Source organism: Lepidochelys kempii, chromosome 14 (genome assembly GCF_965140285.1).
Source record: "Lepidochelys kempii isolate rLepKem1 chromosome 14, rLepKem1.hap1, whole genome shotgun sequence".
Classification (NCBI taxonomy): domain Eukaryota; kingdom Metazoa; phylum Chordata; order Testudines; family Cheloniidae; genus Lepidochelys; species Lepidochelys kempii.
The window spans coordinates 13,845,897-13,862,133 of NC_136393.1; the positions used below are offsets into that span (position 1 = coordinate 13,845,897).

At 46.4% G+C, this 16,237-nt stretch overlaps 2 protein-coding genes across 3 annotated transcripts; one reads left to right on the top strand and one right to left on the bottom strand.

The window, feature by feature from the left end:
* Positions 1-1,237: 1,237 nt before the first annotated feature.
* Positions 1,238-9,834, bottom strand: EME1 (essential meiotic structure-specific endonuclease 1). 2 transcript variants are annotated; one of them, XM_073311379.2, is made up of 9 exons: positions 9,482-9,834; positions 8,506-9,380; positions 8,293-8,423; positions 6,420-6,509; positions 5,851-5,972; positions 5,401-5,539; positions 4,270-4,385; positions 2,726-2,915; positions 1,238-1,522 (listed from the first exon to the last, which is right to left on the bottom strand). In XM_073311379.2, the coding sequence occupies exons 2-9, from the start codon at positions 9,338-9,340 to the stop codon at positions 1,346-1,348; spliced, it is 1,800 nt and encodes a 599-aa protein (XP_073167480.2). In that variant the 5' UTR covers positions 9,341-9,380; positions 9,482-9,834; the 3' UTR covers positions 1,238-1,345. The 2 variants fall into 2 exon arrangements, with proteins under 2 accessions (XP_073167480.2, XP_073167481.2); XM_073311380.2 differs by having other exon boundaries at positions 9,790-9,811.
* Positions 9,826-15,690, top strand: MRPL27 (mitochondrial ribosomal protein L27). The gene is made up of 4 exons (XM_073311388.1): positions 9,826-9,933; positions 13,789-13,911; positions 14,720-14,787; positions 15,259-15,690. Exons 1-4 carry the CDS (start codon positions 9,885-9,887, stop codon positions 15,463-15,465), a joined length of 447 nt encoding a protein of 148 aa, XP_073167489.1. The 5' UTR covers positions 9,826-9,884; the 3' UTR covers positions 15,466-15,690.
* Positions 15,691-16,237: the final 547 nt, after the last annotated feature.

The following is a 16,237-nucleotide window of genomic DNA, read 5'->3' on the forward strand; positions in this document are numbered from 1 at the left end:
ACTACTTAACCCACAGAGGCAAGTTCAGACACGGAGTACCTGACACTATCACCACAGTGCTGACACAAGTGCTTGCTTTTTATCTGAACAGCATATTATTCTGAGGTGCTGCAACCACTGTTCGTGAACCATCAGTACCCCCATTCTAGGCACAGGCTGTTGCTCATAGAGGAGTGTGTTCTATGCAACAACTGTTCTAGTGAAGTTTGTCTCATGGGAGAAAGACCTGTAGCAGTCAGCAGATGCACTGGTAACAATATTAAAATTTATATCACAGCCTAACAGTAGGACTATTCCAAAGGCATCAATGGCAATGCAAAAAAATCACTTACTAGCTGTAGAGATGATCCCAGCATAGATGTATTAGAGAAAAATGCATATTTTCTCCCCTATAGTGTCACTAGTTCAGTAAGTTATATGCATTGCCTAGCATTTGACTCTTAGTACTCATTTCAATAATTGCTTTGTTACATAAATACTTAAAGACCTCAGCTGCCCTCACACATGCTTTTGAGCCCTGATGGCTTCAGGGGAAGTTAAGTGCACATACCTAAAGGCAGATGCTCCCTAGCTTAAAGCATCTCTTGCTGCAAATAAAGCCTGTTAGAGCCCCGCTCATTCACTAATCCATAAATCAGACTTCAGGGCCCCATAGATCAAGCTGTGGCTGGACCCCTTGAGTCAGTGCAGCTCTAAACTTTGTACCTGAGTGTGGTACAAAACATCTTTCCTGGGAGGGGGTGGGATTCTTCTTTTCTGCACCAGAGATGAAAATTCTCTCACTCTAATAGACTACAGGGTTGTGCTGTTTCCAAGCAAGTGTTATTTGGCTCTTTCATAGCTGTCTATGTCCCTCCACTACTCGTGTTAGGTTTTGTGTTTTAAAACTCACGGGTGGGGGAAAGGACAAATAGTAGCAGCTGATTTCTTTAAAGAAAAAAAGAAAAAGCTTGGCTTGTAGAGGAGAGCTGGCCCTGTACAGCAATCCTAATAGGGCCTAGAGCAAACCTCCTACTTCAAAGAGTAGAGAAAATTTATTCCCAGGACAGATAATACAATTTATCACAGACAGAAAGAAACTATCACTACTGCACTTGAGGGCAGTAGCACAGCACCTTGGCTAAGGAAAACATTGCAGTGCCTTCTGAAAACACCACCTGTAGAGCACTTCAGGCATCCTTGTGCCCCAGGGCAGGTGTTCTCCATTGCAGGCTTCAAAAACAGGAGATTTCAAGTCTTTACAAGCAAGACCCATGATTCCATTTATTAGTTAATACACTTTTCTTCCTAGAAGGGAGATGAATATGTTTAACCAGGCAACCAGTAAAATCCATGTTCTCTTGGGCTAGCCCGTGACATCCAAAGAGAGATCAGGATGGTGTGAGGTCATCTGCAGGTAAATCCGTTTGGAGAGTTCTGGTCCAATCCGCCGCGACGTGGCAGTTACACCATTGCCACGGCGCACAGGTATGTCAGCGAGCATGTTCTGTTGCTCCCGCTCTGAAAGGCATCTACAATAGGCCTAAAAACAGTACAAAGGAATGGTGATTTCATCCATTGTCACGTTCCTTTGTCCTCAAAAGGACAGAGGGGAAGGGCTCCTTCACTGCTTCAGCCTTTCATGTTTTACACTCCTTTCATCAGTTCTCCCACCAGACCTCACTTGGTAGCCAAGAAGCAGCACCCACTGTCAGCAGGAATTCAATACATACAGACTATGTGCACTGTTAAGGACTGTGCCATGAACACAACTGCAACAGAAAGAAATGTGCAGCCTGGATACATCTAGAACAGCCAGCGCTGCTTTACTTATGCAGGACTGGAGATTCATTTTCCCTCTCTGCAACGGGAATACTTATTCAAGCAAGTGAGGGTATGAACTTCAGTAAGACAGATCTCCTCTCAATAGCTTCATTCTGCTCTGAATGCCAGTCTGTGACCTTCTGCCAAAGCCAATGGATGCAGAGAAGTAATTTCTTCCATCACTTGCATTCAAGTGTAGATGCTCTTATTCCAAATTAGTTCAATCCACTTTAGAAGTGGATCAAAGCATCCACACATTGATTAATCAGGAATAGTCAGTCTGCTTTAAATTCACACCCTGCTTTATTCCAGATTAATTTTCATACACAGACGTGCCTCACGTCTGAAACATTCAGGCTCAAGATACCTCCTCCCAGAAGCACAAGCGAAGGTTCCTTATGAACTAGCACTAACTATTTCAAATATTCTTTTTTTTTTTTTGGGGGGGGGGGGGGGAGAGGAGGAGTGAACAGGAAAAGACCCTATCAAGCAGTCCCAGTTTTTCCACAGATTACTCTGGTGTCCTATAAAAACAGCTCCCCTTCTTGTTGTCAGCAACTCCCTCACTTGCAATCTAATGCTTAGAGCAGAGGAAGTAGGAGACTGGAGTTTTATTCCTGGCTCTGTCACTAACTCATTGGAGTGCTGGGGCTGGATTACAATCCGTGCCTCACTTTTCTCTTCTGTAAAATGGGGATAAGGGCCACCTTTGGAAGTGTTTTGAGAGTCACCAATGAAAGGCGCTATGGAAGTACAAAGTGTTTGCCATGACGGGACTGGGTGTTTCAAACAAAGTATTCTAAGCTGACATGGGATCAATATCTCAGAATTAATCTCTGTGAAGTTATTTAACACATGTAACATTCTTTGCATTAGTAGCTGTGTGTGCACAATTGTATCAAAAACTGTAGATCACCCTTACCTGATCCAGAAGCAGAGGAGAAGGGTATGCGGCTACAATGGCGCTGGCCATCTCCAGACTGACCCGGTTGAACTGTTGGATCTGCCTCTTCCAAACCTGCGAGAGTCCCTTCCCTGAGCGGTCCACCTTCACTCCCCTACACCACTCACTCTCCAGGTAGAAGGAGAAGCCAGTCTTCTCTCGCTCTTGCCTGCAGAGGGCACAGAAGGGAAGGTGAACAAAACAATCACAAAACTTATCTTTTGCATCTCTCAACAGATGATAACTGGAGAGAGAAACAATGGCCACAGAGCAGGGAAGCCTCATATCCAGCAGAGAATTAGAGAGATCAATAGTATCAAGGTAGATGTGCAAAATCTGACTTACCTGCCATACAAGTGTTAGCAAGATCCTTTTATTTAGGTGGAAAATAACCAGAGAGTGTGGCACATTAGAAGCAGGCTGGCTATAACAAAGGGCACAGAGGCAGCTATACTGGCTTTGTGCTACCCAGAGATTCCTCTTAGCAAGAGCAGCCTCAGGCCCCCTTTCAGCAGCACAAAAGGAACTGGGTGTAGGGCAGACACTGGCCCAAATAATCTGTGCTTTTTACTCTTGATACTAATGGCCCAGCACTATGAGCAACCCTGCAACAAACCAATGCACATGCAATCTGGGGAAACAGAATGCAAGCTGTCAAAGAGATGTTATAAGCAGCATAAAAAAGCATTTTAAAGGTGTGTGTGTTTTCACGGATGTTATTGTGAGACAGACAGTGAAGCTGCTGTGATGAGTGTGCTAGTATGGGGTTCAACTTTACATTGCTGGGGAATGACCTGTGAGAACATAATTACAACAGTGTGTCTTATGATCATCTACTAAACGGGGATTCTGCCCCAGTGACATCTCTCAAATCACAAATATTTTCAGGTGAAGCATAAAAGCTGGTGCTGTAGTGACTGAATCCAGCTAGAGGGCACAGCCCTCCTTCTTTATATCCCCTTTCCACCTCCAAACACAGATTGAAAAGAAGATCTTTGCTTGACACCCTCTCTCAAATCAGACTCCAACACTGACGAGGAGAAACAAGCTCTAGGGGCTGTAGCCCAATGCACCACCTGTTTCAATGCAAGAGGCACTAACGTTGTTGGTTTTAAGGCACCTCATCAGTGGCTGCTCAGTACTGCCTGGTCTTTGAGGAGGTCTCCTCACTGCGAAAAAAGTGTATTCTTAACTCAGGTTAAAGTAGCAACAAAGACACTGCAACTCAGCTTTTAACTCAGGTTAGCAACACAAGTTCAACCCCAGGCTGCCCTACAGGCTTTAACTCATGCTGCTTACCCAAGTTAAAGCGGAGCCATTGTGTCTTCACTGCTAGTTGAACCTAAGTTAGCTAACTTGAGTTAAGAACACACCCTCTTTTTTGCAGTGAAGAAAGTACTATACTGTGTAGCACTGAAGTAAGGCTGTATATTCCCCTCCAATACTCATGGAAATGAGGCTTCTCCTGAGGATATCTCCAAAAGCAAGTTATCTTAAAAAATAAATCCCATATGCTCACTCACTTGAATGGTGCTTCAGCTACAGCTTTGGTGAACATACTGGCAAAGTCTCCAAGTTCCTTCCAACTCTCAAGGATTCGAACCTGGACTCCTGTGTGAAGCTGCAGATCCACCAATGCCTGTAGACAAGATAGGGCCCAAAAGTGAGTGAGGTGACTCATCCCCCTCTCCCTCAGCACACACCAGCCTCAGGTCCAATCCCTACCCTTTTTGCCTAGGTCAAACATTTAGGGGATGTTTTGGGAGGGGACACGAACCCAACAAGCCTCTGAAAACAGCCACAGTTGATCAAGAAACCAAACAACACATACAAGATTGTGGCGCGACAGGGGCCTTCATAGCACTTAGCATCAGAGGTGGCAAGGTGTTTTTGGGACACTGCCCCAGTCCCTTATTGCAACCTACTGTAGAACAAGGAGGCTGCCTCCAGTCAGCCAGCTCACCCACTTAGGAATGGCTAGTTTGAAGCATTAAAAGATACAGTTTGGGATGTTCTATCCATTGCCTCTCGAGTTGTTCTTTAGAAAAACGTGCTGCATGCCAATTTATTGCAATTTCAGTTGCAGCAGATTAACGTCTCCATGGACAGGCCCGTTTTGCACCATTTACCCCATCCAGTGTTCATTGTCACCTACTGCACACACTCTGGTTAGGGTTATCCACTGGGCTGTGAAGAATGATGGGTGTTACATCAGAGATGTACAAAAAGGGAATGACATCTGGAATTGACATGGAGGAGACACCCTGGTCTCCAGGGAGATGGGATGCACGTGCAGCATTAGGGTCCTCTAGCAACTAATCACAGATGAAAGTCTCCATCTCATTCAGGCTGCCTCTCTAGCAGCAAGGAGAATGTGAGAGAATGCACCTAGACAACACAGCCAAAAGAGACAAAAAACCAAGTACCTGATTCTCCCTAACATCAGAATCCCTGGGCCTATCCTGTTTCTATTAGATATGTTCAGGTCAGTTCCTCTTTGCCTATGGTAGAGAGCTGAGGCTGAAAGGTTCTACCCACAAACTCACGTATTAAAGAGTGTTGAATTCCCCTCACCACAGAGTGGGTCTACTCAGGTAAAATGCTAAATCATCGAGAGAGCCAGGAAAGGAGAACAATGCTCCAAGTTTACCCACTTCTTCCACTTCCACCCTGGACAGCTCTGGGCCAGAATCCCCCTTTTCCTTCCGTTTTTTCCGTTTCCTTTGTCCTTCTACTTGGCTTCCATTCAGCACTGCCTGCCGCAGCTTCTTCCGGGACTGAACTTTGTGAGATCTGAGAAGAGAAAGAATAGCTCAGGAGTCCTCATCTGCTCCAGTGCCAGCAGAAGGCATTGTAGAAATGGTGCAGGAGTGCAGGCTGCTGGGGAGCTCACAGTTACCAGCTGTCCCCAGTAGGAGATGCTGTATAAAACAGTGACGGAACTCTGGTTACAGAGGCTCTTCCGGCTGTTTTTTATGTTTCAGCCTACGCCAGCAGGAAATACAAGTAATGATGCAGAACACCTATGGCATTCTAGCTGTGGCCATTGCCAGCATTTATCCTGCAAGAAACAGCATAGAAATCTCTGAAGGAAGAATTCTAACCTGAAATATTTTTCTAGTTCAACTACAGCCAGCGCTAGAGTTTTCCTAGGAGCTCTCTCCATGACACAAGCTACGAAGCTCCGTAAAGTCTCTTTCGGTCCTTCTGTGCCACCCTGGACTTCCTGCAACGAGAGCCAGAAAATAGCATTTAAACCCCCTTGGAACCATACAGTCCAGGACAACACTAGCAAAGAGCAACCTCAGGCCCCAATCCTGCAACTGGAACTGTGCAGATGTAAGGGTTTGCACATGCTGATCCACTTGCAGAACTGAAGTCTCAGGTTCCAGCGCTGCAGTTAAGTCAAACCCCTCAACATGCAGAGAAATGTCTGCACTCCCAAGGCCTTCTTCCAATACAGCAGCAATGGGGCAGGCGAGGGAGAGCGGGAGGTTCCATTTCGCCAGTTCGGAAGGCTTGACAACACTGGACATTCATATGGTTTTAAAACAGGAAAATTATTATTTGCCTTAAGACTCCAAAACAAACGGCTGTAAAAAGAGAAATGGGTAACCCAACTGTTTGAGCAAGGCACGTTTGGACAGCACATAGAAACCACGAGCAGCCTCACCTGCCTGTAGCTGTAGATCATGGATACAAAATCCTCCAGGCGAAGCAGAACCAGGATATTGGGTTCTTCTATCCAGCTGCCTTCTTCAACCTGCCCAGAGTTGAATACGTACTGAATTCAAGGTATTTATGAAAGCGATCCTATTCTGATCCTATCTTCACATATATCCAGTGTTTTAGCCACAGATGAAACATTTCAGTCTGAGAGCTTGTTAATGACCCATCTCCCTTAAGTTGATGCTCCTGCTCATTGCCACGGTCACTAAAAGGAGGCAGAAGGGCAGAGTTACTCAGACTGCTGATGAGTTTTATAGTGCACATGCGGCATCAGTTTATTAGTAATCTGAGAGCAAGAGCATGCAAAAGGCTGGGAACAGCAAGAGACCAGTGTGGCTGTAGAGAGCAGAGAAACGCGACACCAAAGTGGAGAACATTAAAAGAGCTGAGCAGAAAGAAGGGTTTGAGGACATGGACAATTCATTGTGTTTATATAGGATTAATAGATCGTATCAATCTGTGTTACAGAGAGTCACTAGTAGGAAAGATTCAACAATGGGAAGTGGGACAGTGGCCTGGAGCGAGGGGAACAAGATCCAGATCAAAGTGAACAACAGCTACCCTTCTGGAGAGGGATGAGAACAAGAGAGAGGAGTGAGTGATTGGGGAAGTAGATGGGCACAAGGTCAGAAGTTCTGTGGAGAGAATGTCTATGGATAAGTCTGAATACCAGCAAAGGAATTTCAAATTGAATTCAAAGATGGATAAGAAGTCCACAAAGGTAGCATGGAGGATGGGGATGTAACGGTTCCACTTCTGGGAGGAAAAGTAGTCTGGCTAGAGCATAGCTGAGATTTAAGAAGACCATAAGAGAGGGATTTAGAATAATCCAGAATGGGAATAAAGGTGCAGTTAAGCATTTCAGAGGAGTAAGGCCAAGACAAGGACTGGCACTGTCTCAAGGGAGAGGCAAAACAGAAAGAGTTCAGATGAAAGATAACATTCCAAGATTTCTGCCCTGGCAACCAAGGCTTATGGTCCAGGTTTATTCCACGTCTCTGAAATCACTAAAGGAGTTTTAACGCAGGAGGAAGACTAATTTCTGAAGCATTCAGCAGTAAAGTCAACCAGGAGCTGACAGAACCATAGCAAGCAGTTAGACAGTGTCAAATCAGGTGTAGAAATCGGTGTTATCTCACTAGAAATAATGCCAAAAGGTTAAACCTGGGGGTGGGATCACAGAAATAAGAAACAAAGACAGGTACATCTGGGAGCAGAATTCTGTGGCACTCCAAACAGAGGAAACAAAGGGGAAATCTAAATCTTCCTTCAGAAATGAGAAAGGTGGCTCAGAGGAAGATTGAGAAGAAAGTAGCCAGAGTTACTGGGACTGGAAAAGAGATGAGATGGGAAAGGTAAGTCTTGGAGTTTTTAGTTACACAGTATGGAGAAACAACAAGGAGTCCGGTGACACCTTAAAGACTAACAGATTTATTTGAGCATAAGCTTTCATGGGTAAAAACCAGAAGTGGGGTTTTTTACCACGAAAGCTTATGCTCAAATAAATCTGTCTTTAAGGTGCCCCTTATTGTTATTGTTACTGTATCCTTGTTATTTTTGTGGATACAGACTAACACGGCTATCCCCTGATACCTGATAGTATGGAGAAGAAGAGCTAGTGAGAACGAGTGGGAAATGAAGTTTTGCATGCCAGGGAAAGACCAAAAATAAGTCAGTCTCATTTTAAGATTCTCTCAGTAGCTCACAGACAGACACAAGGCTACCACCAGTAACTGCAGATCACCAGGCAACACAACCCCACGTGCTAAGCAAAGAGGAAGAAAAAGGTGTAAACTTCAGACATTGTGGTCCCCTACCTGAGATGACCCAGCCCTCCTCCTCCTCCAGGTGATGCTACAGGGAACAGCCTGACTCTCAATCACACAGCCACAGTTCATGGACTGCAAAGCACTGAGGACTTGCGCACCACCTTCTACCTGTAAGAGAACTGAGATGGGTGCAAAGGTCAGGGGTCCACAATGAGGGCTGTCATTTAATTCAAGGCTGAAAAAAAAGGTAAGGAATGCTACCTGGATCCAGCACCACTGTTATGTATTTCAGGCACTCTTCTGGTCGCTGGGCCTTCAGCATATTGGCAAGTGCCTTTTTCCTCTCTCGCTCCTGCTCCCGCTGCCCCTTCTGCACTTCCCGCTCTCTCCTCCTCTGCAACACAGCCTGACGAGCCCTCTCTCTCTCCTCCTGGCTGTGTTTTGACTTCTTCTGAGGAGGGGACATTTCTGAACTTGCCTGTGCCACCAGAGACCTGCTACTCCGGGCTGGAGAGTCTGACAGACAAACTAGAGGCTGGTGCAAAGGTATCCTCTTGGAATCCTGTATGGCATCATCTTGGTCACTATCTGACACTTCCCAGGATGAGCCAGGGGTTCTTGTCTGGGTGTCAGAAGCCTTTGGCAGCAACTGTTCTCTGCAGTCAGTAACATCTTGTTCATAGTTCTGATGGAGCACAGTACCCCTAGCTTTACACACTGCATCACAGCTACTCAGTTGCTGGGCCTCAGAAAGCAAAATACTAGTTTTGGAGGACTTGTTGTTCACCAATTTTCCCCTTAGCCTTTCAGACAAGGGGATTATCTCCTCTTCCTCCTCACTCTCACTGCTTAGCCTTGCAATCACATCCTTACAAGAGCTGGCTCGGTCTGAATCCTGGCTGCCAGGGAACTTTTCCAACCCCGGGGAAGGAGGAGAGGACTCCTCAGAGTCAGAGCTGCAGACCACCACAACTCTCTCCTCTGAAGGAGGCTGCCAGCGGCGGCTGCTGCTGCTTTTTACCGCAGGAGGCTGTTGCTTTAGGAAAGTGAAGTTTGGCAGGTCCTCGACGTCGCCCTCATCCGACTCCAAGGACATCGTGGTCAGTCAGTGCCTTCTAACGAGCTGCACGCAGCACCTAGGAACGGGAAGCAGAGCAATGAGGAGCCGGCTCCAGACAGTCCCCGGGCTGTGGCGGGGACCCTGAAGGGGCCGGGTAACTTCCTGACCAGCCACAACCTAATTCCGCAGAGAGGTGCGACTAGATCTCGGGCTTCAAGACCCAGAGCAATACGCCAATTGACGGCCAGGAGGGGCCTCTCCCCCCGGCACGAGCCGCCAGGGCGGGTTCCCCGTGAGCGCAGGATACCCCCGAGGCGGGCTGGGGGGACACGGGGGGCCAAGTCCGCGGAGAGGCGATGGCCGAGGGAGCCACCCGCCCGCTGAGGCGACCCGGGGAGGGTCCGTGCCGCCGTCTCCCCACCCCCGCGGAGAGAACCCAGGCGTCCGAGTCTTGGCCGCGGCCTTTGCTCTGGCCCCGCCCTCACACTGAAACCGGCCGCCTCCTCTCCGTCTTTGACCGGAAATCTTGCGCCGGAAGCGGAAGCCGCCCCCCCGGAAGCGGAAGCGGTGGTGCAGGAAGATGGCGGAGCTGGGGCGACTGCGGGGCTTGGTGGCGGTGAACAGGCTGCGTGAGTCGGGGGGGGAGGGGAGCGCAGCGCGTCCGCACCCGGGAGGAGAGACCTGGGGGAGACGGGGCTGGGGGCAGGGCTTGGCCCTGGGAAGCGGAGAGTTAGAGGCGGGGTCCGTCTGGGGCGAGGCAGCGGGGGGGGGGACTCAGGGGGCTGGGTGGGCCTCGCCCACCCTGGTCTAAGTGCAGCCCAGGCGGGGGTAGGAAATCGCCCTTTCCCCGGGTGCGCCCGCCGCCCTTGTGTGTGTGGAAGGCCGTGAGCCCCCGGGCCCGCTAACTAGCCTGTGGGCTCGTAGTCCCAGAAGCGGGCAGGGGGGCTGTTGTGGCGCCATCTCTTTGTGTCACAGGTGTGTAGTGGTTACAGCCTAACGGGAGGCTGCCTAGGCCTTCAGAAGTGATGCTGGGGCCAATGAAAGTTGAAAACGTGGATGATCTCAGGAAGGGTGGCACAGAGAGGTAGTTGTGGACTGGGTACCAGCTGTGATCTAGCGACAAGGTTGTACATGTGCCCATAGGTGCCAGATACCTTTGTAAAGCACTTTGAGGTCAGTGGATAAAAAGCACTATAGAAGAGCTAGGTATTATTAACAGCCATTGTCCCCCTTCCTTCCCTCTCTCTTTAGCTACCCCTTTTTTGCCCATTGAGCACTCTGTCTAGAGTTCTGTATCATGCCCTGATCCCTAGCAGAGCATCTGAAGTTAGAGTAGTCTGATGAGCTAATAGGACTAATAAAAGTATATCGTTCTGCCAGGTATGGGACATTAAAATCTCTGTGCCATGCACATCTACCCATGCCAGTTCTTATAGGTTGGGCTCGTTCTGCTGCCAGTGACATCATTAGAATTAGTGAAGTCACTGAAGTTACTCTGGTTCTTACATCTGTCTACCTGAGAGTAGAGCTGGCCCAACGTACATAAGATCTGACATGGGAGGAAGTAGGCATATGTTACATATCCCTGGTTGCATATTGACTTCAGTGGAGTTACTTTGGTTTTACACTCATTGGCCTCTTGAATAGTGTGTAGTAGGGAATCCTTCTGCACCAGGTCAGGTTTATTTTTTTTTTACTGTTAACTGATGAATTGGAATGGGTTCAGGTGGGCCCTTTAACGTAGCAGCCTTTGTGCCCCAAAAGGAAAATCCAAGTTCTCATTTAAAAAAGTCTGTTGCCCCTTTCCCTCCCTGCCATCCACAGCATGCCCACTTCCTAATCTCCATTTCTCTTTGAAACTGGTTGTGGGCTAGGAGGTCAGATGGGGCCACTGGTTCTTAAAATGGATGGTCTCCCCTGCTTAACATGTGGGGCAAGTCAGGTGGAGGAGTTGGTCAGCTGGGGTTTAGGAAGCTTTGGCTATAGGAAGTCTGGATCAGGGAGTGGCTGCTAGTTTCGCTCTCAAATGTGAGCTCCCTGTTCAGATTCAAAGCTGGATCTGAGGAGGTACGGACCATAGGGTTGCAGCAGCTGCAGGGCTTCCTTTTGATAGAGCAGCAGCATGAACGTCACCACCGCCTCTTTTGCGCTCCTGGAGTGGCCAACAGGGGATTGTATAATGTGTCCCCCATGTCCACTGGCTGGTAGACACAGGAGGGAAGTTCCTTTTGTAGCAGGGACCACAGGATTTAGGGGGGTGGGGGCTCAGTGGTGCAACAACTGCTTTAGTATGCAGCAACCAGCTTGGCCTTAGGCTGGAGGCTGATCTTAACATTTTTGAGCAGGCCTCGAAAACCAATTTTCACTGCAGGGCCCCATCCCCTCCCAACAAAAAGAAAAAAGCCCCCTGTAAACTTTCAACTCACCATCTTATAGCCAGAGGCAATAGGACACCAATCTCTATTGCAGTTTGAGGGACAGCTGCCTGGTAGAGAAGCCACCTAGGGGAGAGTCCGTCAAATATTATGGAAAGGGAACTGTACTGGGTTGATAGGCGCTGGGCTAAAGTGGAAGAAAACAGGGACTTGGAGGAAGAAGATGGTGTATTGGACTGGAAATTTTTTTGAAGTAGGGGGCCTGGCATTGTTTCACCCAGGAGATTTCACACACATTTCCAACCACCACATCACGTGATTGAGTCTCAGAATTTTTCATAAGAGGCCATGGAACCTTCGCTGCTGTTACTATGAGGGCAAGCGAGATGGCTGGAAGTCAGACCAATGACTCGTAGTTTCATTTTCTGTGTGTCTGTGATGTGCACTGACTGCTGTTTGGGTTTCACATGGAGTTTAAGAGGCTGGTTTTGACCAAAATGAAGCAAACTAAACCTAAATAACGTGGGGATCTGCTCATTTGTGAGACTGCCACTCTCTCTGTGCTGTGCTGCTCCATTTACAGTCAGCAGTGGTGCTCAAGCTTAAAATCCTCTCCTAATAAAAAACAGAGAGCTGCTGACAGGGCATTCTCCAGGAGGGGCTCAAAACTTCTGAATTCTGTCACCAGTTCATAGTGAGTTTGAGCAAATCCCTTAAGCTTTGTGTTTTAGTTTACCCATCTATAAAATGTAAATACTTTCCTACTACACTTGATGTGATGTGGTTTTAACTGATATTTGTAAAGTGCTTTGATGTCCTCACATGAGATACTGTACCAGTGCACAGTATGATTTAAAATATAAAATAATTACATTGGAGATCAAACAAAGGTAGTTAGTTTCTTAGATAAGGATTAAATTTAATCCCAATCTAGTAAAAATACTCTGCCAGGAGCTCTATAATCCCATTATTTTCTTTCCCCATTCCGCTGCTATTTCTCTAATTAAAGTCACAGCCCCTTTCTTTTACTTAATGTATTCTAAACAAATGTAATACATTGTTCTTTATAAAGACATCCTCCCCCCAAATCTTTGTGATTTGCAGAGTATGTGTTATAATGTGCTATTGCTATTTTTGAATAAGGAAATGAGACACTTGTGGCAACCACGGTTCAGTAACACACTACTTAGACATCTGAATAGAAGGATTTAGAGTAAAGGGAAACTGGCTGTTGATTGTATGAAAAATAACTAATTATATCCAGGACACTTCTTATGAAGTAGAATTCACAAAAGGGTCAGACTTCCTTGATTTTAAATGTTTGAATGTATTTATTGACAATGGATTTTGTGTATTTGGTTTTTAATGGAAGAACTTTGTGATGTGAAAAGGCGACATGTTCTAAGAAGGAGAAAGATGAATCACTTACTGTTACAACTTTATTTTTTAAACCCAGGCCTTGGCTACTAGGGCATGTGCTTAAATTTATCCCGATTCAGGACAGCAATTAAATACTGTCCTGTATCAGGGTCTTGATCATGAAACTGTGCATTTTTACAGACACTAACTAAACCTCACAATTTGAGATTAAGTATTAATACCCATTTCACAGATGGGGAAAACTGGGGCATACAATATTTGTGACTTGTCTCAAGTTCACTGAGTGAGTTAATGGAAGATAAACTCCAAGTGTCCTGAATTTCAGTGCTGTGCTTGTATCAGTTGGCTACACTGACTGTTTTCTGTAACTGTTTCTGTAGCTCAGGATTTAAAGTGCATGGCCACAACTAATAGCAGAATGTTTGCATTTAGATGCACTGCTTAGAGTTCTGCTACTCCATTTAGGTAGCGGGATGCTTTCTGAAGTGCGACTTGGTTGTGTGCAGGAGAGATACAATGGGTTAAATATGAATTATCGTTGTTATACATTTATTCCAAGGGCTTTTTTCTGTCTTTGGCTTTAACATTTGTTTTGAAATGACATGACTGGGCTTTGAATTAATTTTTGTCCTGATTTAAAAGGAAATGTAAATATTTGCCCATTTTGAATTCATTGTTGTAGATATTACTTTTTTAAAGCTTTTTTTATTTTTCTTCCTTCGAATACAGTTCTGGCTGCTCCGCAGGTGACTGCGGTTGTGGTGCGATGTGCATCCAAGAAGAGTGGGGGCAGCTCAAAAAATCTTGGTGGCCACAGTCCTGGGAAACGCTATGGCTATAAGAAAACAGAAGGTCGGTTAGTCAGTCTGGCCCGCTGCTTTATATGCTCTGGAACGTGCCCTCCCCTATTGCCTGGTTATCAGGGACTGTTACACGTGAAACTGCTGTGTGTTTCAGAGTTCAGATGGGAGGGGTTGTTTGTAACTCTTTGCAAAAGAAAGAAACCTGAAGGTTTAACCACCATTGGCTACAACAACACTGCATACATAACCACCATTGTGAGAGTAGCCAGCAGGAGGCTAGAGTAACACAAGCTCGCTTCCAGATCTGCCTACATGCAGGAAATTGAAATTACCAATAAGAAACATGCCTTGGTTCTAATTTAACTTGTCTCTGGGGAATCTGGGAGGAGGAACACCCTAGGGGGCACCTGATAAGTTAAGTGCCCTTTCCCCTCACACTGTGCTCAGAAGCTGGGCATTTCAAGTATTGATAAAGAGGAGAATTATGAGGCTTAGTAGAAGCCAAAGTACAGATGCCTGTAACTGAGTGCCTAACAATTAGGGTGGGTTTGCTGATGGAAAAAACTGATGTAAAAGGCAATAAAAAAAATGCCTGCAGCAAACAGAAAATGCCTTGTGCCCTCAAACTGATCTTTTCAAAGGCTAAAACTGCTTTTTGCCATTGCTTATCAACTGCCCTGTATTCCCTGGTAGGAGCATTCTTACTTCAAATGTTTTTAGAGTTTGGGATAATTCCTCCTTAGGAAACATCCCAACCAATGCTGGCTTTGTGAGCCCTTGAGCAGTTCTCATTCTGCCAGCACTCAGGCTATAGAGATGCTTCTTTTGTAATCTGAATCCATCTCTCTCTGTTGCAGGTTCCTTTGTTCATGCAGGCAATACATTAGCCACCCAACGGATGATACGCTGGCAGCCAGGGGCTCATGTGAGTTACTTTTTCATCTATTATAGCTCTCCACAGCGAAGTGCAGAATCCAGCCTTAGCTCTAGCAAGGCTCTTCCCTGTTTCCTCAGGTGCATTCAATAGAACCCTGAAATCATTGTTTCATTACCAAACGCTTTCTACAGTTCATTCAAAACCATGTCAGTGCATGAGCCAGATTTAGTAAACAACTGGAGAATTTTGACTATTACTATTGAAAGTTTTGCACATGAAGTTAAGGGAATCAGTTCTCATGCTTCAGGATCAGAATAATCCTCCCCACCCCCACAGTGTGCAGAATTGTCTGCAGTTCCCTGAGTGTGTTGTGTGTATTGCCTTCCTTTGAAATATCAGGTACTGGCCATTGCTGAAGCCAGGCCATCAGACTAGTGGCTTGGTCCACTTGGTTAAATGATACATAGTGACCTAAACACCGCCTTCCCTTTCTAACACAATACTGTTCATCTCTTCCAGGTGGGGATGGGTTGTAACAAGACTCTCTATGCTCTGGAGGATGGGATTGTGCGATTCACCAAGGAGGTCTATGTGCCACCACCCCGCAGCCAAGAGAGCAGGGAAGTGATCTGTCGTCTACCAAAAGGAGTGGTGCTTTACAAAACCTTCATCAACGTTGTCCCCACCAAAGAAGTGGGGAGCTTCAAGCTAGTCACCATGCTCTGAGGCTCTGCTGCCTCATGCAGTAATGACTGATCACCTTGACAGATGTGGTACTCAATCAAAAAGATGTCTGGAGGACTCCTCTAGCTCTGAAATGACTTGTTGGCGACTCCAGTTTCCTGCTCCTGGAACTCACTGAGTGTAAATTTGAGAGTTACAAGGTAACCCGGACTACCTTGAAGTTTTTTGTAGAAATATATATCCAATAAATGTTCTGGGATTCTCTAACAGCGTGAGGGTGTTCGTGGAATAAATGTAAAACAAAAAGGGCTCAGCAAAGCTGCCTTTCCCTTCTGGACAGCTGTGCTCCAATCCAGCCAGATATACTGCAATTTCTGCACAGGAATTATCCAGTTCTAGGTACGGCCATTTTGATTCTCAGCATTCCTTGGAACGGCTCCTGTCCTAACTGCACCTGCTGTACACTGGGAATTCCGGAAAGGGAATTGTGGGGTGTGGGAGGGAGTCAGTCCAAGACTGGGAACCTGAGTTCTAATCCCAGCTTTGGCACCAACTCACTCTGCAGCATTGGGCCTCAACTTCTGCCCCAGTTTCCTCATTGGTAAAATGGGGATGATGATAATCACATCTTCAGACATTTACAAACATGAATTCTCATAACGTGTGACATAGGAAAGCAGCTATTCCCATGAGACATGGGGAAACTGAGGCTCAAGATTGCTGAAGGCTCCAGCATCAGGATCATTACTCAGGAGTTACTGAGTCAGTCTAACGATGATGCCTTTTGGTGTGTGCTAACTATAAGCATTGTTTC

Coding starts and splice junctions, on each gene's coding strand:
- EME1 (XM_073311379.2), bottom strand. CDS start 9,340: ATGTCCTTGGAGTCGGATGAGGGCGACGTCGAGGACCTGCCAAACTTC. Junction 8,424..8,505: donor AACAGTGGTGCTGGATCCAG/GTAGCATTCCTT, acceptor CACCCATCTCAG/TTCTCTTACAGGTAGAAGGT. Junction 4,386..5,400: donor CCAGGGTGGAAGTGGAAGAA/GTGGGTAAACTT, acceptor TCTTGTCTACAG/GCATTGGTGGATCTGCAGCT.
- MRPL27 (XM_073311388.1), top strand. CDS start 9,885: ATGGCGGAGCTGGGGCGACTGCGGGGCTTGGTGGCGGTGAACAGGCTG. Junction 9,934..13,788: donor GGTGGCGGTGAACAGGCTGC/GTGAGTCGGGGG, acceptor CTTCGAATACAG/TTCTGGCTGCTCCGCAGGTG. Junction 14,788..15,258: donor GCTGGCAGCCAGGGGCTCAT/GTGAGTTACTTT, acceptor CATCTCTTCCAG/GTGGGGATGGGTTGTAACAA.